The sequence below is a fragment of the Bubalus bubalis genome, chromosome 20 (assembly GCF_019923935.1).
Source record: "Bubalus bubalis isolate 160015118507 breed Murrah chromosome 20, NDDB_SH_1, whole genome shotgun sequence".
NCBI lineage: Eukaryota > Metazoa > Chordata > Mammalia > Artiodactyla > Bovidae > Bubalus > Bubalus bubalis.
Genome location: NC_059176.1, coordinates 3,184,014 through 3,202,761, shown reverse-complemented (window position 1 = coordinate 3,202,761; position 18,748 = coordinate 3,184,014). Strand labels below are relative to the sequence as shown.

The following is an 18,748-nucleotide window of genomic DNA, read 5'->3' as shown; positions in this document are numbered from 1 at the left end:
ACTTTGCTGACAAAGGTCTGTCTAGTCAAAACTATGGTTTTTCCAGTAGTCGTGTATGGATGTGAGAGTTGGAACATAAACCTGAGTGCCAAAGAGTTGATGCTTTTGAACTGTGGTGTTGGAGAAGACTCTTGAGTCCCTTGGACTGCAAGGAGATCAAAACAGTCAATCCTAAGGAAAATCAGTCCTGAATGTTCATTGAAAGGACTGATGCTGAAGCTGAAGCTTCAATACTTTGGCCACCTGATGTGAAGAACTGACTCATTTGAAAAGACCCTGATGCTGGGAAAGATTGAAGGCGGGAGGAGAAGGGGATGACAGAGGATGAGATGGCTTGATGGCATCACCAACTCAATGGACATGAGTTTGTGCAAGCTCCGGGAGTTGGTGATGGAGAGGGAAGCCTGGTGTGCTGCAGTCCATGGGGTTGCAAAGAGTCGGACATGACTGAGTGACTGAACTGAACTGATACGTGTACACACTGCATCTTAAGGCAGTCATCTGTCCATGGGCACTTGGGTTGTTCTCATGTCTTGGCTATTATAAATAGTGCTGCTGTGAACATTGGGGTGCATGTATCTTTTTGAATTTGAATTTTCATCTTTTCTGGGTTTATGTCCAGGAGTGGCATTGCTGGATCATCTGGTAGCTCTTTTTTTGTTTTTTTTTGTTTGTTTGTTTTTTTGGTTTTTTTTGGTTGTACCACATAGCATGCAGGATCCTAGTTCCCTGACCCTTGCATCCCACGTTGGAAGTATGGGTTTTAACCAGTGGAATGCCAGGGAAGTCCTATTTTTTGCTTTTTAAGGAGCCTCCATACTGTTTTTCAGAGCAGCTGCAGGAAGTGTAGGAAGGTTCTCTTCTTCACACCCTCATCAGTGTTTATCATTTGTAGACTTTTTTTGATGATGGCCATTCTTAGTGGTTTGAGTTGATACCTCGTTGTACTTTTGATTTGTATTTCTCTAATAATTAGCAGTATTGAGCATCTTTTCATGTGCCTCTTGACCTTCTGTATGTCTGCTTTGCAAAAATGTCTGTTTAGATCCCCTGACCATTTTTTGAGTGGGTTCTTTGTTTATTTGATGTTGAAGTGTGTGAACTGTTTGTGTGTTTTGGATATTAACACTTTGTTGATCGTATCATTTACAAATATTTTCTTCCTTTCCATAGGTTGTCTTTTTGTTTCACTGATGGTGTTCTTTGCTGTGCAGAAGCTTTTAGGTTTAATTAAGTTTCATTTGTTTATTTTTGCTTTTATTTCTTTGGCTTTAGGAGACCGATATAAGAAAATATTGGCATGAATTTATGTCAGAGAATGTTTTGCCTGTGTTGGCTTCTAGGAGTTTTATGGTGTCGTGTCTTATATTTAGGTCTTTCAATCATTTGAGTTTATTTTTTGTAGTACAGTATTATTATAGTCACCATGCTGTTCATTACATCCCCATGGTTTATTCATTCTAGCACTGAAAGTTTATACCTTTTAATCTTCCCTTCATGATCACCCCGTTCCACCCTCCACCCCTGGTAAGCACCACTGTTTTCTGTGTCTGAGCTTTTTTCAGATTCCACATTAGTGAGATCATGTGGTGTTTGTCTCTGCCTTGCTTTCCTTAAGTACTGCCCTCAGGATCCACCCAGATCGTCCCAGACGGCAACGTTTCATTTTCATAGTTGAACAGCATTCCTGTGTGTCCATGTTCATTCTTTTATCCATGGATACACACTGAGGTGGTTTCCAGCATTGGCTGCTGCATGTAGCGCTGCTGTGAACACTGAGGTGCATGCATCTTTCTGATCTACTACTTTCCTTTTCTTCAGACGGATGGGATTGCTGGGTCATGTGAGAGCTTTATGTTTAGTTTTTGAGGAACCTCCATACTATTTCCCATAGTGGCTGCACCGGTTTATATTGCCACTGACAATGTGCCTTTTCTCCACCTTCTTACCAACGCTCGTCGTTTCTTGTCTTTTTCGTAATAGCCATTCTAACAGGTGTCGGGTAACATCTCATAGCATGTCCCTGATGATTAACAATGTTGAGCTTTTTTTTTTTAATGTACGTGTTGGCCACCTATATATCTTCTTTGGAAAGCTGTTTAATTGAATCTTCGGCTTATTTTTAAATTTAATTTTTTTTTTTTTTTTTTGCTGTGAAGTTGTATGAGTTCTTTTTATTTTGTATATTAGTCACTTATCAGATATATGGTTTGCAAGTATTTTCTCCCAAAATTTGCAAGTATTTTCTCTTTTCATTCAGTGGTTTTCAATAGGTTGCCTTGGTTGCCTTTTCATTTTGCTGATAAATTCCTTTGCTTTGCAGAAGTGTTTTATTTTGATGTAGTCCCACTTATTTATTTTTACTTTTGTGCTTTTGGTTTTGGGCTAACATTGTTATACATGTCTTTGTGTTTGCTCTTTTGTTGCTTACTCATTTCTGTGATTCCCACTTCTGTTTCTTTAAACATTCCATATATGTTTATAATTCTGTGTTTGTTAATTGCAATATCTGAAGTCCAGTATCTGCAAACTGTTGCATGCAGTGTTTTGTTGAGTATTTGTCATCTTTGAATGTATTTTTATTGTGGCAGTCTGAGAGACTAATCCTCAAGGAAAGCTAGCCTAAAATTGTTTTCCTCCTGCTGGTCAAGGAGAGTAAACAAGAAATAGGTTCTAGGTTTTCAGGTTGCTTGTTTGTTGCCCAGGTTTTTAGGCGCTCGTTCTGCTGTCATGCGCCTCCCTGTGTTACACTAGGAGACCAGGGGTGAGACGGCGTTGCCTGAAACTGAGTGAGGTTCTGCTTTCCTTTATTCTGTTGTAGTGGGTTTCCCCCTGAAAGCTCTAAATTCTTTGATTCTGGAAACATACTTAGTTTTCTTTTTGTAAGTAATCTGTGCAGGTTTTCCAGTTTTTAGGAAATGAGCAACATAAGAGATACAAAATTGCAATCATGAAATAATTCTCTGTAAGTTTTAAATGAATTTTCTTTTCTTTTGTAAAAGAGAATTTAATTGTGTATTACTTGAATGCATTATTATGAAGAGAATCCAAACAATAAGAAAGTATGTGGAGCAAAAAGCACAAATTTCATTTTTTCCACTCAATCCAGTGTCCCCACTTCTTTTCTAGGATTTATCCACTGTTTAAATTTACCGGGTGGTTTTTCTTATCTCCGGTTTGATATTTTTGCATTTTAATTCATTTACTCATTAAAAAAAAATAGGCTAGAAACAAGTATTCTCACTTTTAAAATAATGCTTTTATTAAGATATTCACAAAATGTACAATTTCGTTGTTTAAAATGTACAAATCGCTGGTTTTCAGTATGTTCCATGGTTGTGCAGCAGTCACTACTCAGTTTTGGACCATTCCTGCTGCCCCGTGAAGAGACGCTGTGCCCAGTCACAGTCGCTCCTCCTTCGCCCAGACACCCCGCCCCCACTAGCAGCCACTCATTTACTTTCTGTCTATAGAATTGCCTACTCTGGACATTTCATATAGATGGAATTGTATACTGTGTCTTTTTTTGTGACAGACTGCTTTCACTTTTAATATGATTTCAGGTTGAATCTATACTGAACATGGATCAGTACTTCATTCTCGCTTATGGCCGTATAATAGTCCATGATACACACAGACTGAATATTCATTCATCGGTTGATGTACATTTGTATGGTTTCCAGCTTTTGGCTGTTGCGAATAGTGCTGTGAAAGTTTGTATACAAGTTTTTATGTGGCTACACACTGGTTACCCACTCCAGTATTCTTGCCTGGAGAATTCCATGGACAGATGAGCCTGCCGGGCTACAGTCCATGGATGGGGTCACAAAGAGTTGAACATGGCTGAGCAACTGACACTTCCACTTTTCACTTTCACGTTTTCCTTTCTCTGGGCTGTACACCTAGGAATGGAATTGCTGAGTTACAGTGACTCTGTTCAGGCTTTTGAAGAACCGCTCGACTCCTTTCTTTCCTGTGCTTGATTCCTTTGGATATCTATACTGTGATTCAGCCAGTTCCTGTGGATGGACTTTGAAGATTTTGCCGCATTATAGCACTGTAAACAGTACTGTGATGACCATCCATGTTAGAGTTCTCCAGAGAAACAGAAGCAGTGGTGTGTGAGTGAGTGTTTAGACATTATTTTATGGTATTGACTTCTGTGATCGTGGATGCCCAGCACGTGTGAACTTGGTAGGGCAGGTCCTGCAGGAGGAAGCTGAGGCTCAGTGTTGAGGCAGAGAAATCTCAAGTTTTCCCTGTAAGGCCTTTCAGTGATTAGACAAAACACACCCACAGGATGGAGAGTTTCTTCATTACTTAATGTCAGCTCATATAGCCAAAGCTATAGCGCCTAGATTAACGCTGGGTTCCATGCCTGGTGCTGTAACCAGCCCAGTTGATACCTGTGTTAAGAAATCTCTAGGCAGGTACTTAAAAGCTTTGAAAAATATGCTGGTGTTTTCTATACTTATTCTTTCTTTATTTTTTTTTAAATGCTGGTTAGGACCCAATCAGTAAATTGGCCCAACTTGCACTTTGAAAAGCATTGCTACTGATACATGTACTATATCTAGAAATGTGTTGCTGGTTGCAGCAAAGCTGGTTGCTTCAGCTTTCTCATACATTGCCAGCGTTCCCTGAAGCAGTTGTACCGATGTACATTCCCACTGGCAGTGCGAATTCCCTTGATGGCAACTGATAATTTCAGTTTCCTTGTCTTTCTTCAGCTTCCCTCCAGGTAGGGAAGGTTTTTAACACTCGGTAATCAACTTTAAACGAGGAGAATGTTGTGAATCACTGTGTTGTACAACTGTAACTTATAAAAATCTTGTACGTCAATGACACTTCAATAAAAGCTCTACTAAACAAAAGAGAGCAGCTGCAGAGTTATTAACACCTCCAGCAGATATCAGTGTCTGTCCAGAAATGAATGGCACTGCTTTCTTTGCATTGTATTTGTATTCAGATTGCATACAGCGAAATGGACTGGTGTTTGGTGTCCGTATTTGTGAGAATCAAGACATGTGTCGTTTCATGTAACCACCCCTGCAGCTGGGATACAGAACAGTTCCATCTCCTCACAACATTACCTTGCACAACCCTTCTCTTCCTCCCTGCCTTGTAGTTTTCACCGGTCCCAGACTGTCAGGTAGATGGAATCACACAGTGTGCAAGCTCTTGCGGTCTGGCCGCGTTGCTGCGCTATCAGTAGTTCATGTGTTTTGAATCTGGGTAGTGTTGCTGTGTGTTTAACCTTTCCAGCCTGTTTAACCTTTTACTCTTTGAAGGACATTTGGGTTTCTTCCCCAGTTTTTGACAGTTGTGAATTGTAAGTCATTGTGTGCAGGTTTTATTGTGAACATATATTAACTCTCCCTGGAGAAGGGAATGGCAACCCACTTCAGTATTCTTGCCTGGAGAATCCCATGGACAGAGGAGCCTGGCAGGCTACAGTCCATGGGATCACACAGATTCAGACACGACTGAAGCGACTTAACATGCATGCATGTATGTTAACTCTGTAGGGTATATAGTCAGGTAGAATTGTTGAGTCATTCATTAAATATGGTTGTATCTGATTAAAGCTGCAGAATTTTTCTTGAGTGATTTTATGATTTTGCACCAATCCCAGCACTGTCAGAAAGCTTCAGTTGCTCCTTATTCTTGTCAGTACTTGGTATTTATCTCTTTTATTTTAGAAGTTCTAATAGTTATACAGTGGTTTCTCATTGTGGCTTTAGTTTGCATTTCCCTAATGGCTAATGATGTTGCTTTTCATGTGCTTATGTGCCATCTTTGGTGAAACAGTTGTTAAATCTTTTGCCCATTTTTAAAGTTGGGTTATTTTCTTACTGTCGTGTTATAAATGTCTTTTCTATGATTTGGGTACAAGTCCTTGTCCGGTGCTGTGCTTCGCAGATGTTCTCTCACAGTCTGAGTTTTTATTAAGCTCAGTTTATTGTTTTTAACTTTTATGGATTGTGCTTTTGGTGTTATATCTAAGAATGATTTCCATAATAAAGTTCATGAAGATTTTCTCATGTTTTTTTCCTAAAAGATTTGTAGCTTTAGATTTTACTTTTATATTTAAAAGGACTTCCCTGGTGGCTCAGAGGGTAAAGTGTCTGCCTGCAATTCAGGAGACTAGGGTTCGATCCCTAAGTTGGGAAGATCCCCTGGAGCAGGAAATGGCAACCCACTCCAGTACTCTTGCCTGGAGAATCCCATGGACGGAGGAGCCTGGTAGGGAACAGTCCACGGGGTCGCACAGAGTCGGTTTATATTTAAGATCCATTTTGAATTGAATTTCTGTAAGGTATGAGGTATAGGTCGAGTTTCACTTCTTTTGCATATAGAGATCCATTAAAAAAAAAAAAAAAACTTCTTGGTCACACCACACACCATGTGGGATCTTAGTTCCTGATCTAGGATCAAACCCTCGCCCTCTGCAGTGGAAGCGCAGTCTTAACCACTGGACCACCAAGGAAGTCCTTCTGATTATTAAAAGTACCCTTTGTTGAAAAGGATATCCTTTCTTCATTGAGTTGCTTTTGCATCTTTGTTTCAAATCAGTTGACCGTAGTTATATGGGTTTACTTCTGGTCTGCCATCTGTTCCACTGATTTGTGTGTCTCTTTACCAATACCACACTGCCTTGCATACTGTTCTTTTATATAGTGAGTCTTAAAGCAGGGTGGTGTAAGTTATCCAGCTTCAACCTGGCTGTTGTGGCCTCATTTTCCTTTATGCTGTCCATTTGTCTGTGTCGGTATGAACTCATAGATCATTATTACTTCATGATTTATGGAGTATTGTTTTATTATGATCATTTATTTTGCTCAGATTATTGCAGATTTGATCCGTGGTAGATAGATTCCATCATTCTTTGAGCACTCTGCTAGCACTTGGGATTCCCCAGTGACTCAGCAGTAAAGAATTTCTCTGCAGTGCAGGAGATGCAGGAGACACAAGTTGGATCCCTGGGTGGGGAAGAGGAGGAAATGACAACACACTCCAGTATTCTTGTGAGGAAAGTCCTGTGGACAGAGGAGCCTGGCGGGCTAAGATCCATGGGGTTGCAAGAGGCATACACTGAAGTGACTGAGCGTGCACGCTGCCTCCTGGCATAACAATATTCCAGGTTCTCTTACACTTTTCCTGTCCTAGCCCTCCGAGGCCTGGAGTCAACCATTTTCCTATGGAGATCTAGTTTCCTTTATTGTAGAACGATATTTAGAGACCAAGGTCTGACAGCTAAATGTGCTCATTTTCTTACTAGGTTGTCATTGTGTCTAGAGTCTTGAGGTGGACAGACCGGGATCAGTAATGTATTTATGTGTGCGCACATATGTACGTCTGTGAACACTAAAACCGGTTGGTTCTTAACGGTAAGCACCTGTTTCCGTCCAGCACCTGAGAATCCTTTCTCACCTCCCCTTCTGTGTCTGTAATGCTTTCACTCAGCAGGATTCTTCTTTTTATTTATTTATTTTTTTACAGTTAAACACAATTTTTATTTTATTTTTTATTTATTATTTTTTTAATTTTATTTTATTTTTAAACTTTACATAATTGTATTAGTTTTGCCAAAGATCAAAATGAATCCGCCACAGGCATACATGCGTTCCCCATCCCGAACCCTCCTCCCCCCTCCCTCCCCATACCATCCCTATGAGCCGTCCCAGTGCACCAGCCCCAAGCATTCAGCATCGTGCATCGAACCTGGACCGGCAGCTCACTTCATACATGACATCATACGTGTTTCAATGCCATAGGATTCTTCTGAGATTCATTCATACCGTGTGCCTGAATAGTTCATTCCTTTTTATTGCTGAGGTTCATTCCTTTTAATGGACATACTGCAATTTTAGGAAGTTTGCTGGGCTTTCCCCCAAAGTGATAGTACCATTTCACACTTCTGCCAGCAGCCTTGGAGAGTTCTGATTTCTCTACATTATGGCCCACCTGTGGGCATTGTCAGTCTTTTTAACTTTATACTTTGTAGTAGGTGTGTTGTGACGTCTCATGTGGTTTTGTCTTTCCCTAATGACTGTTGGTTTGTAATGCCTTTCCATGTGTTTCCTATCCATTTCTTTGGTATTTATTCAAATCTTTTGCCCATTCCTTGACAGTTGAGGTTTTTCTTATTGTTCAGTCTTGAGAGTTCTTTATATATTCTGGATACAAGTCTCTATCAGATATGTGGTTTATAATTATTTTATCTTAGTCTTTGGCTTGGCTTTTATCCCTTTAGTAGTATTTGAAAATAAGTTGTTACCTTTGATGAATCCAATTTATAAACTTTTTTCTTTTATGGATTGTGCTTTTGGGTGTTTATCTAATAAGATCTCTGTAAACCTAAAATCAAAAATATTTTTTACAAGTTTTATAATTGGGGGTTTATATTTAGTCTTGAATAAATTTTTGTATATAGGGTAAGACTAGATCTATTAATTTTTCTAAGTATGAATATCCATTTGTTCAGGCATCATTTGTTTAAAAGATTATTTTTCTCCATTGAATTTTACCTTTGCACCTTTGTGGAAAATCTATTGATCCTATATGAGGGGTTCTGTTTTGGGACTCCATTCTATTCCATTTCTTTCTCTATGTGCCAGTACCACACTGTCTTGATTACCGGATCTTCATAATTAGTTCAGTTCAGACAGTATGTTTTCCAGCTTTGCTTTTTTTCAAACTAGTTGTGGCTATTTTAGGTTCTTTACATTTTCCTGCAGGAGAAGGCAATGGCACCCCACTCCAGTACTCTTGCCTGGAAAATCCCATGGATGGAGGAGCCTGGTAGGCTACAGTCCGTGGGGTTGCTAAGAGTCGGACAAGACTGAGCAACTTCACTTTCACTTTCCACTTTCATGCATTGGAGAAGGAAATGGCAACCCACTCCAGTGTTCTTGCCTGGAGAATCCCAGGGACAGGGGAGCCTGGTGGGCTGCCGTCTGTGGGATCACACAGAGTCGGACACGACTGAAGTGACTTAGCAGCAGCAGCAGCAGCAGGAATTTTAGAATGTTTGTCAATTCCTACAAAAAAGTATACTGGGATTTTGATGGGATTGTGTTGAATCTATAGAGCACTTTGGGGAGAGTGCTATCTTAATAATATTTGAGTCTTTTGATCCATATACATGATATATCTTATTTACTTAGATCTTTAGTTTCTCTCAAATATTTAGCAGTTTTCAGTGTATGTCTTCACTCTGACGTGTTAGTCACTCATTCGTGTCCAACCCTTTGTGACCCCCTGGACTGTAGCCCATCAGGCTCTTTTGTCCATGGATTTCTCCAGGCAAGAATACTGGAGTAGGTTGCCATTCCCTTCTCCAGGGGATCTTCCCCACCCAGAAATCAAACCCGAGTCTCCTACATTGCAGGCAGATTTTGTACCATCTGAGTCACAAGGGAAGCTCAAAGGGAAAGTAAAGTTGCTCAGTCGTGTCCGACTCTTGCAACCCCATGGACTCTAACCTGCCAGGCTTCTCTGTCCAGGGGATTTTTCAGGCAAGAATACTAGAATGCGTTGCCATTTCCTTCTCCAGGGGATCTTCCCAACCCAGGGATTGAACTCCGGTCTTCCTCACTGCAGGCAGACTCTTTATCATCTGAGCTACCAGGGAAGCCCATGTCTATCACATCTATCAACTAAATAGGGGTATTCTTTCATTTTGATTTTTGATTACACACATATATAGAAATTGAGTTGAAACAACTTGTTTCCTGCAACTTTGCCGAAACTCATTCATTCTAACAACTTTTCGTAGGTACAGTAGATTTTCTATACAGGTGATCATGTCATCTATGAATAAAAACAGTTTTAATTCTGCTTTCTCAATGTGGATTCTTTTATTTCTGTTTGACTTTGGATTTTTATTTGAAATACCGAAAGCCTGTATTCCATGTCTGGTCCATCCCCACACAAGTATTTGTTGGCTTTATTTTTACTTTTAGATTTTGTGTAGCCTTAACATTGTTCTAAAAGTCAGACCATATTTAAAAACCATATAAAAAAGTGACTTAAAAGCAGTCACTCCCATCTTTTATCATACTTTTATGTCCCTGTTCATTACACCCTGTTCCTATCCAGCCGGTAAATTCCACCTTTAATCTAGCCTTGTTCATAGTCTTGCCTTCCCACCATTCCATCAGTTTTCTTTAAAGTAGCTGCCCCACAGATTTTAGCAAAAGTGCAGAAATTCATTAAAATCAAGAATACGTTATTATACAAAGTTATATAAAAGATAAGATTAAAAGATCTGGCAATTTCATAAAAGCATAAATTCTTAAGTCTTTATAAATTTTATGAAAGTATGTTTATATTGGTGTGTGTGTTTAAGTTGAATTTTTTTCTGGAAGTAGATTGCAAAACTTTCATCATGTTTCAGAGGAATTTATTTAAAGAAAAAAAGGTCAAGTTAGAGAATCTCTATAGAATGAATGAGTTTGGATCTAAATCAATCTAAAGACTGATTAGTGAGCCTTTTGTCTCTTGAGTCTTTTGTACCTTTTGAAGATAACATCTTAATTGTCTCTATTGTAATTTTTGACTGTTGTTTGTGGTCAGTCCAGTTGTCATTTGTATACCTTTTGACCTACTGTTTTGTATCACAGATTTTTAAGAATTTGAATGCACTTCACACATTTCCTTTCAGTTTAAATCTTTTTAAATGGTTGGTTATTCTTTCTAAAAGGCTTCCCTGGTGACTCAGTAAAGAATATGCCTGCAGTGCTGGAGGCGTGGCTCTGACCCCTGGGTTGGGAAGATCCCATTTAGGAGAGCCTGGCAACCCACTCAAGTCTTCTTGCCTGACGAATCCCCATGGACAGAAGAGCCTGGTGGGCTACAGTCCATGGGGTCGCAAAGAGTCGGACACTGAGCAACTAAACACGTACATAACGTTCTTTTTTAAAGTTGTTAAAAGAATTTTTGAATTTCTGCTGTCAAATCACTAAAATACCCAGTACGCGAATGGCAGTGAAGGGTAAGGTTATTCAAAGCACATGTGAAAAGTTCATAGTTGAAAAGATTCCTTGAACAACTTACCACATGCAGCTTCCCGTGCCGCATCAGCTTCCGTTCTCTGTGTCCCCGTCTGGGCACAGAGCATCTTAGTCCGTGGTGACTAAACCCTCAGGCGCTGCAGCTGTCCTGGCTGAGCATGAGCTCAGTCCAGGTCTGCCTCCCAGCAGCTGAGTGACCTGTTTGTTTCCTCACCTAGCAAATGAGAATAGTAGTCACACCTACCTCATATGTGCCTGTTTGTTACATAAATAAAAGTTTAGGTAGAAAAAGACTTGGAAGCAGAAATGTTTCAGCAAACTTCAGGACTCTCCCCCTGCACCCACCCACATTAAATGCGCAGGTTCCATTGGGGCCGATTTCAGGTGGCTGGGTGATGTCATCACCTTCTGAGGTTTAAAACAGACCAGAGTGGTGGTGTTAGTTGTCACTAGTTATATCTGCTAAATTTTTAATAAGAATTTTCTTTTTTTATTTCTCCCAAGCCAAACTAGCAAGACGCAGTCAAGAACGAGACAATCTTGGAATGCTGGTCTGGTCACCTAATCAAAATCTATCAGAAGCAAAATGTAAGTTTTAAAATACTTTTATCTTCCATCTTTCTTATTTACTGCAAACTTTTAGACTTACCTTTGTAGCTAAAAGTCTATAGATATATTACATTTATTTTACATTTTTTAAGTAATTTGAAGAATCTGAAAATATGTTCTTTGTTGTATCCTGTCATAATGATTTAAAGATTCTTAAAGTATGGTTTCATAATTTACTTTATATGTAAAATGCGGAAGTAGCTAATATTCTGAAGTAACTAGGAGGAAAGGTTCAGAGTGGAAAGAAAATGATAATACAGTGTATAACTCCTTCAGCTGGGAATTTATAGATCTATAAAGATGAAGAGTTGAACAGAAGATTCCTTCGTGGAAGGATTGCAGAGAGCACATGCATTTACTGAAAACAGATTTCGTGATGTACGGTTCGGCCTGGCCAGAGGCAGAGCTTGGCTCTTTTTGTGTTTACATTTTGGGAGCATGAATATTCTGAGCTACTTTGGGGTTTCTTTTAAGGGGTGGGGATCCTAGAGTGAGATTAATTGTATTTCCCAAGTTTGCCTTTTCACTTTTTCTGTCCCCTCTGCTCAGATGATCAGGCAAGAATAATTTTATATTTGATACATTGCCATAAATCTTTGCTGTTTTCAAAGTTTTTGTTTTTGTCATAGCTTTAAAGACAGAAAAAACCCTAAATTTCCCTCTTTGAGAATTATTCAGTGTGTGTGGGGTTGTCCATGGACAGAATTTATGGGGATTTGTGAACGTGGAAATCACATGCCCTTTTTTTTTTTTTTAATGGTTCATGCATGTTTTTCTGGAGAAAACTGGGTTTTTCAAGGGCTCTTTGAAAGAAATCGGGTAAAAATCAGTGTTCTAAAATGTGTTAGGGCTTAGAAAGCATCAGTGGTAAATGTTGGTCAGGAAACTTGAATTGTGAATGAAGGCTGTACTCTCAGGCTTCGATCAGAATTTGCCAGATTGTGTTTTACAGTTGATGTCAACAGGTTTCCTCCTTCATGTAAGAGTTAGAGGTGATGCATATTGAATGTACACCTCTTGTACAGGTAACACACATGTTTGCACATTTAAGATGCAGTGAGCTCATATGGTAAAGAAATGTTTAATTTTGACCAAAAAGGATCTTTTTTAAAATACAGTACCTTCTGTGGAGCACAGGAAATTCAACTACTCTTAGTAATGCTAAATTTAGCAAGAATAAAGTAATCTCAAATCTAATCTGATTTTAAAGCCTTTGACTGTGTGGATCACAATCAACTGTGGAAAATTCTGAAAGAGATGGGAATACCAGACCACCTGACCTGCCTCTTGAGAAACGTATATGCAGGTCAGGAAGCAACAGTTAGAACTGGACATGGAACAACAACAGCTTTCCTAATAGGGAAAGGAGTATGTCAAGGCTGTATATTGTCACCCTGCTTATTTAACTTATATGCAGAGTACATCATGAGAAACGCTGGGCTGAAAGAAGCACAAGCTGGAATCAAGATTGCAGGGAGAAATATCAATAACCTCAGATATGCAGATGACACCACCCTTATGGCAGAAAGTGAAGAGGAACTAAAAAGCCTCTTGATGTGAAAGAGGAGAGTGAAAGTGAAAGAGGAGAGTGAAAAAGTTGGCTTAAAGCTCAACATTCAGAAAACTAAGATCATGGCATCTGGTCCCATCACTTCATTGCAAATAGATGGGGAAGCAGTGTCAGACTTTATTTTTGGGGGCTCCAAAATCACTGCAGATGGTGATTGCAGCCATGAAATTAAAAGATGCTTACTCCTTGGAAGGAAGGTTATGACCAACCTAGATAGCATATTAAAAAGCAGAGCCATTACTTTGCCAACAAAGGTCCGTCTAGTCAAGGCTATGGTTTTTCCATTGGTCATGTATGGATATGAAAGTTGGACTGTGAAGAAAGCTGAGTGCCGAAGAATTGATGCTTTTGAACTGTGGTGTTGGAGAAGACTCTTGAGAGTCCCTTGGACTGCAAGGAGATCCAGCCAGTCCATGCTAAAGGAGATCAGTCCTGGGTATTCTTTGGAAGGACTGATGCTGAGGCTGAAACTCCAATACTTTGGTCACCTCATGTGAAGAGTTGACTCATTGAAAAAGACTCTGATGCTGGGAGGGATTGGGGGCAGGAGGAGAAGGGGATGACAGAGGATGAGATGGCTGGATGGCATCACTGACTCGATGCACGTGAGTTTGGGTGGACTCGGGGAGTTGGCAATGGACAGGGAGGCCTGGCATGCTGCGATCCATGGGGTCGCAAAGAGTTGGACATGACTGAGCGACTGAACTGAACTGAACTGAATTTTGCCTCCGTCAGGCTACTGCTTGATAAGTTTATCATGGAAAAAGGAAGAGCAGAAGGAAGTGTATTGGTGTTTCTGATGCCCCTACTGTGCTGGGGAAGGAAGTCCTTTTTAGTATTTCCTGTTGGCTTTTCCCCTTTGATCATTTTCTCAAATATGTTGTTGCTTCTAACAGAGCTGAAAATCTGTGTCCATGTAATTTTTAAGCTTTGTTTTCCGATCTCTGCTGAGTAAGTTTGCTTCCCTCTGGGTCTCAGGTGCTCCGTTTTCCTGCTACCTTTGCTGTGCCCGTCCAAGCTAAATCTGCCTCGTGGCCTCCAGGGTTTCCTGATGCTTCAGTTTTGGAGTCTTTTTTCATATCTGTTGCACAGCTGGGTATATTCTATTTAATTACAGTGCCCCTCTTAAATTATGATGTTCAGAACTAAACATTAAAAATGTTGAGCATTTGTTGAGCATTGGACTAAAATGTTTTCCATATTCTTGTATCAGTCAGTCTTTACTGTAACGGAAGAGGACGTTTTTGTCCCCATTTTACGGATGGCATTTCACGATTTAAAGAGGTTGTGAACACGGAGCATCAGCGGTGGCTCTGGGAGTGTCTGTGTTGCTGATCTTCACCCTAGCTTGTGCTCCCAACGTGTCCCTCAGGTCACGTGCATCAGGCCTCAGCCCCCTCTTCATTTCAGTTGCTTCCTGCTGTTACTACAATGAAGATTGTGTTAGTACCTCTTGCTGTTATTGTATTACCTTTGAAAACCCTGGGAGTCAGAATATTAGCTTGTTTTTCCTAGACCTAGATGTAAAGAACATAATATGAACAGTAATGGATTTTTAAACAATGGTATTGCCTAAAATAAATTTGGAGCTTTAATGTAAGTCCTGATACTGTTGATTAAAACTTTAACTCTTAAACTAATCTAAAAGTAACATATATTATTGAAAGTTCAGAAGACACAGAAGAGTATGAAGAAGAAACAGTTCCCCTCACCTATTATTTCATTACCCAGAGATAACTGTTGTTAAACATTTTAGGATGTTTTCCCAGTCCCTTTTTTTCCTCTGTGTATGTTTTTGTAAGTGAGGCGATGGAGTTTCTTTGTATGTGAGTGCATAGTATCTTCCTGAACAATGACTTGCATTTGTCACCTTGTTGGACCCCTGGTGAACATTTAAAATAATGCTGAATATTTTATCATGTGAACCTATCAGTGTATTTAACCATTCTCTTAAAAATTTAGATTGTTTCTAATTTGTTGCTATTGTAAAAGAAGGTGATGGTGAAAAACTAAATGATAGAGCTTTGTTCTCTTTTGTTGCCATTGTTGTGTTTTTAGTACATCCTGGGAGAAGGCAGTGGCACCCCACTCCAGTACTCTTGCCTGGAAAATCCCATGGACAGAGGAGCCTGGTAGGCTGCAGTCCATGGGGTCTCTAAGAGTCGGACACAACTGAGCGACTTCCCTTTCACTTTTCACTTTCACGCATTGGAGAAGGAAATGGCAACCCACTCCAGTGTTCTTGCCTGGAGAATCCCAGGGACGGCGGAGCCTGGTGGGCTGCCATCTATGGGGTCGCACAGAAAAGAGTGGAATTGTGGATCCATGAGAGTTTGCTTAACTGCCCAAGTGTGAGGATGTGAGTCTAATCTGTGGTATCAATTAGGTTCCACTTGTGGAGCTTTGGGGATCACACTCTTTGAGTAGTCGTCTAATCCTAACTAAAATGTAACTATAGTGTCAATGGGGACAAATATACATAATTTATTCTCTTTGCTGCTGCTGCTAAGTCGCTTCAGTCGTGTCCGACTCTGTGCAACCCAGTAGACAGCAGCCCGCCAGGCTCCTCCGTCCCTGGGATTCTCCAGGCAAGAACACTGGAGTGGGTTGCCATTTCCTTCTCCAATGCGTTAAAGTGAAAAGTGAAAGTGAAGTCGCTCAGTCCTGCCCGACTCTCAGCGACCCCATGGGCTGGAGCCTACCAGGCTCCTCCGTCCATGGGATTTTCCAGGCAAGAGTACTGGAGTGGGGTGCCATTGCCTTCTGTCATTTCCCCCTCAGCTTCTCTCCCTCCCAGTATATAGACAAAAAAGTCTCTTTTTGTCTTTCTCATTTATTTTGAAAGAAAGTGGAAATCTTGATTGTCCAACAGTTGATTCTGATTTTATGTAGAAACAGGAGATTGGGGACATCTATTACAAGTGTAGAGATGTCCCCATGTGTAAGGATGTCTGTAGATCACTGGCTTTCTCTGTGTTGGTTTCTTTCTTCTTAAGTAACTGCTTAGAGTTCTTCCTCTTAGGGTCACTGCAAGTTTACAAAATTATTTTGTGATTATAAAAATAAGTGCTGTTGTAGAAATTTTGAACAATATAGAATGTATAATGTAAACAATTAAAGCCCTCCTATAATTACTATTTACAATATATATATATACTTTTCCTAATATGTTTATACATATTAGTAAGTGTATGATTTTAAAATCACATATATGAGCTGTTTAGCAGTTTTCTCTTAACAGTATTATGTGGGACTTTGTTCTATTTGAATATATTTACAATTACGTTGTTTTATGGGAAATGGACAGGGAAACAGTGCCAGACTTTATTTTTCTGGGCTCCAAAATCACTGCAGATGGTGATTGTAGACATGAAATTAAAAGACACTTACTCCTTGGAAGGAAAGTTATGACCAACCTAGACAGTATATTGAAAAGCAGAGATATTACTTTGCCAACAAAGGGCCGTCTAGTCAAGGCTATGGTTTTTCCAATAGTCATGTATGGATGTGAGAGTTGGACTGTGAAGAAAACTGAGCGCCGAAAAATTGATGCTTTTGAACTGTGTTGTTGGAGAAGATTCTTGACAGTCCCTTGGACTGCAAGGAGATCCAACCAGTCCATCCTAAAAGAGATGAGGCCTGGGTGTTCATTGGAAGGACTGATGCTGAAGCTGAAACTCCAGTACTTTGGCCACCTCATGCGAAGAGTTGACTCATTGGAAAAGACTCTGATGCTGGGAGGGATTGGGGGCAGGAGGAGAAGGGGACGACAGAGGATGAGATGGCTGGATGGCATCACTGACTCGATGGACGTGAGTCTGAGTGAACTCCGGGAGTTGGTGATGGACAGGGAGGCCTGGCATGCTGCGATTCATGGGGTCACAAAGAGTCGGACACGACTGAGCGACTGAACTGAAACTAACAAGTATGGGTGCACCATAGTTTAGTCTTTTCTTTTTATATTTTTATCCTTATTTTTTAAAAAGCACATTTCCTCCAAAAGTATCTCAATTAGGGTTATATTGAATTTGTGTTTATTCAATGAGAATTTATTTCCTTCACATTTTTATTGAGCCGTCTTGTGTGCCTGTTGGTACCAGGAGGGAGGGATTCAGGAAGTTTATATTCTGATGCACAAAGAGGGGGGCAATGAAATGTAAACAGATCATTTATATGTATTTTCTTTAGTCCAGCTGCTTCCTTTTAGTTGCAAAAACCTGGGATCTGGAAAAGTTAGGTCAAATGTTTAGGGTCCCTCAGCTAGTTAGTAGCCAATGTTGGTCTAGATTTCTGGTTTGAGCTCTTATGACACAGGTCTCCCTTAGTGTGCTGTCTGATTTAATAAAGTAAAATGTTTAAAGTATTACTTATATTACATAGGTGCTCTTGTGTGTGTCTAAGTAAAACTTCCTTAAGGAAAGATGCAGCCTTTGGAGTATGCCTAGAAAATGTGCAGAGACGCATTTCATGTAGAGGAAATGTGGACAAGTCCAAGTAGCATAGATGAGAACAATGGCATTTGGGTATTATTATACACAGTATTGTAGCAAATTACATGATTAAATGGTGGCATGATATTTAGGGGGCAAAGGCACAAATGATGGTTCGGCCCTATAAGGGAATCTGGAGGTCGGACAGTGAGAGAAACCGGAAATCATCACCTCTCCAAAGATAGCCACACTGGAAGGTTGGAATTTGCTGGCCGAACTTTAAAGAAAAAAATTAACGCTTTCAACAGGGTAGACATATAGAACTTAAAATCGTGTCAAATTAGGGATTTTAAAGTAAGCTTTAGCTTTTAGGGGATGAGAACCCTCCTTGGACCTACATATAAAAAGTTATTTCTGCATTAAGTAATATGACTTCAGTACCCATTTTCAAAATTATAAGTCAAAGTTTCACAGGCATGTAGTAAATGCCTAAACTTTCATAGAAATATATAGTAAGTGTGTCGGGGTCTCTATTCACAACTTTCTAGATGACTGTAAATTGAAGTCAGAAGACCTGACAGTTGCCTCTAGGCGCCCTGGGGTCTGAGCCCACCTCTGCCCTCTGGACCCAGCCAGAGCCCGCTCCCCTTGTCCTCATCCCTCTTGCTGAGTTCTCCATGGCGCTCTCCCCTCACTTCTTCCTGGGCATGGCTGAAGTGTCCCTGGGGGCCCTTCTTGACCACACACAGAGACCATACTGCCTGATCTCCCTTTCCTTGGTTCCACCTTTCTCCCCTGTTCATAACCCCTCAGCTGGAGGTGGGCTTGAAAGGAAGTTCTTTTACATGGTTGAAATTCACAACTCACAAATTTAGAAACTTCATTTTATACTAACAGTAACATAAAAAGCACATTTCTCCTCCTTTTTGTGGTTCTGATATTGGCGTAATTGTTTAAATTTCAAAACCTTAAAATTTTGTGTTCATTGAGGTGGTTTCTGTCACATTAAAATTTGGGAACTGTTCTTTACACATCAGTGTTACTCTCTAATTCATTGATTCATCGTAGTCACCTGGGATCATTATAAAAACAAACCCATAACATCAAGAGTACATTGGATT

The 18,748-nt window shown here is 40.1% G+C and overlaps 1 protein-coding gene across 2 annotated transcripts in view; it reads left to right on the top strand.

The window, feature by feature from the left end:
- Positions 1-18,748, top strand: part of RCOR1 (REST corepressor 1) — a 124,396-nt gene that overhangs the window by 74,561 nt on the left and 31,087 nt on the right. For both annotated transcript variants that reach the window (XM_025271333.3, XR_003105207.3), the window contains exon 3: positions 11,523-11,606. In XM_025271333.3, coding sequence (XP_025127118.1) covers positions 11,523-11,606 — 84 coding nt within the window. The remainder of the gene's footprint in view (positions 1-11,522; positions 11,607-18,748) is intronic.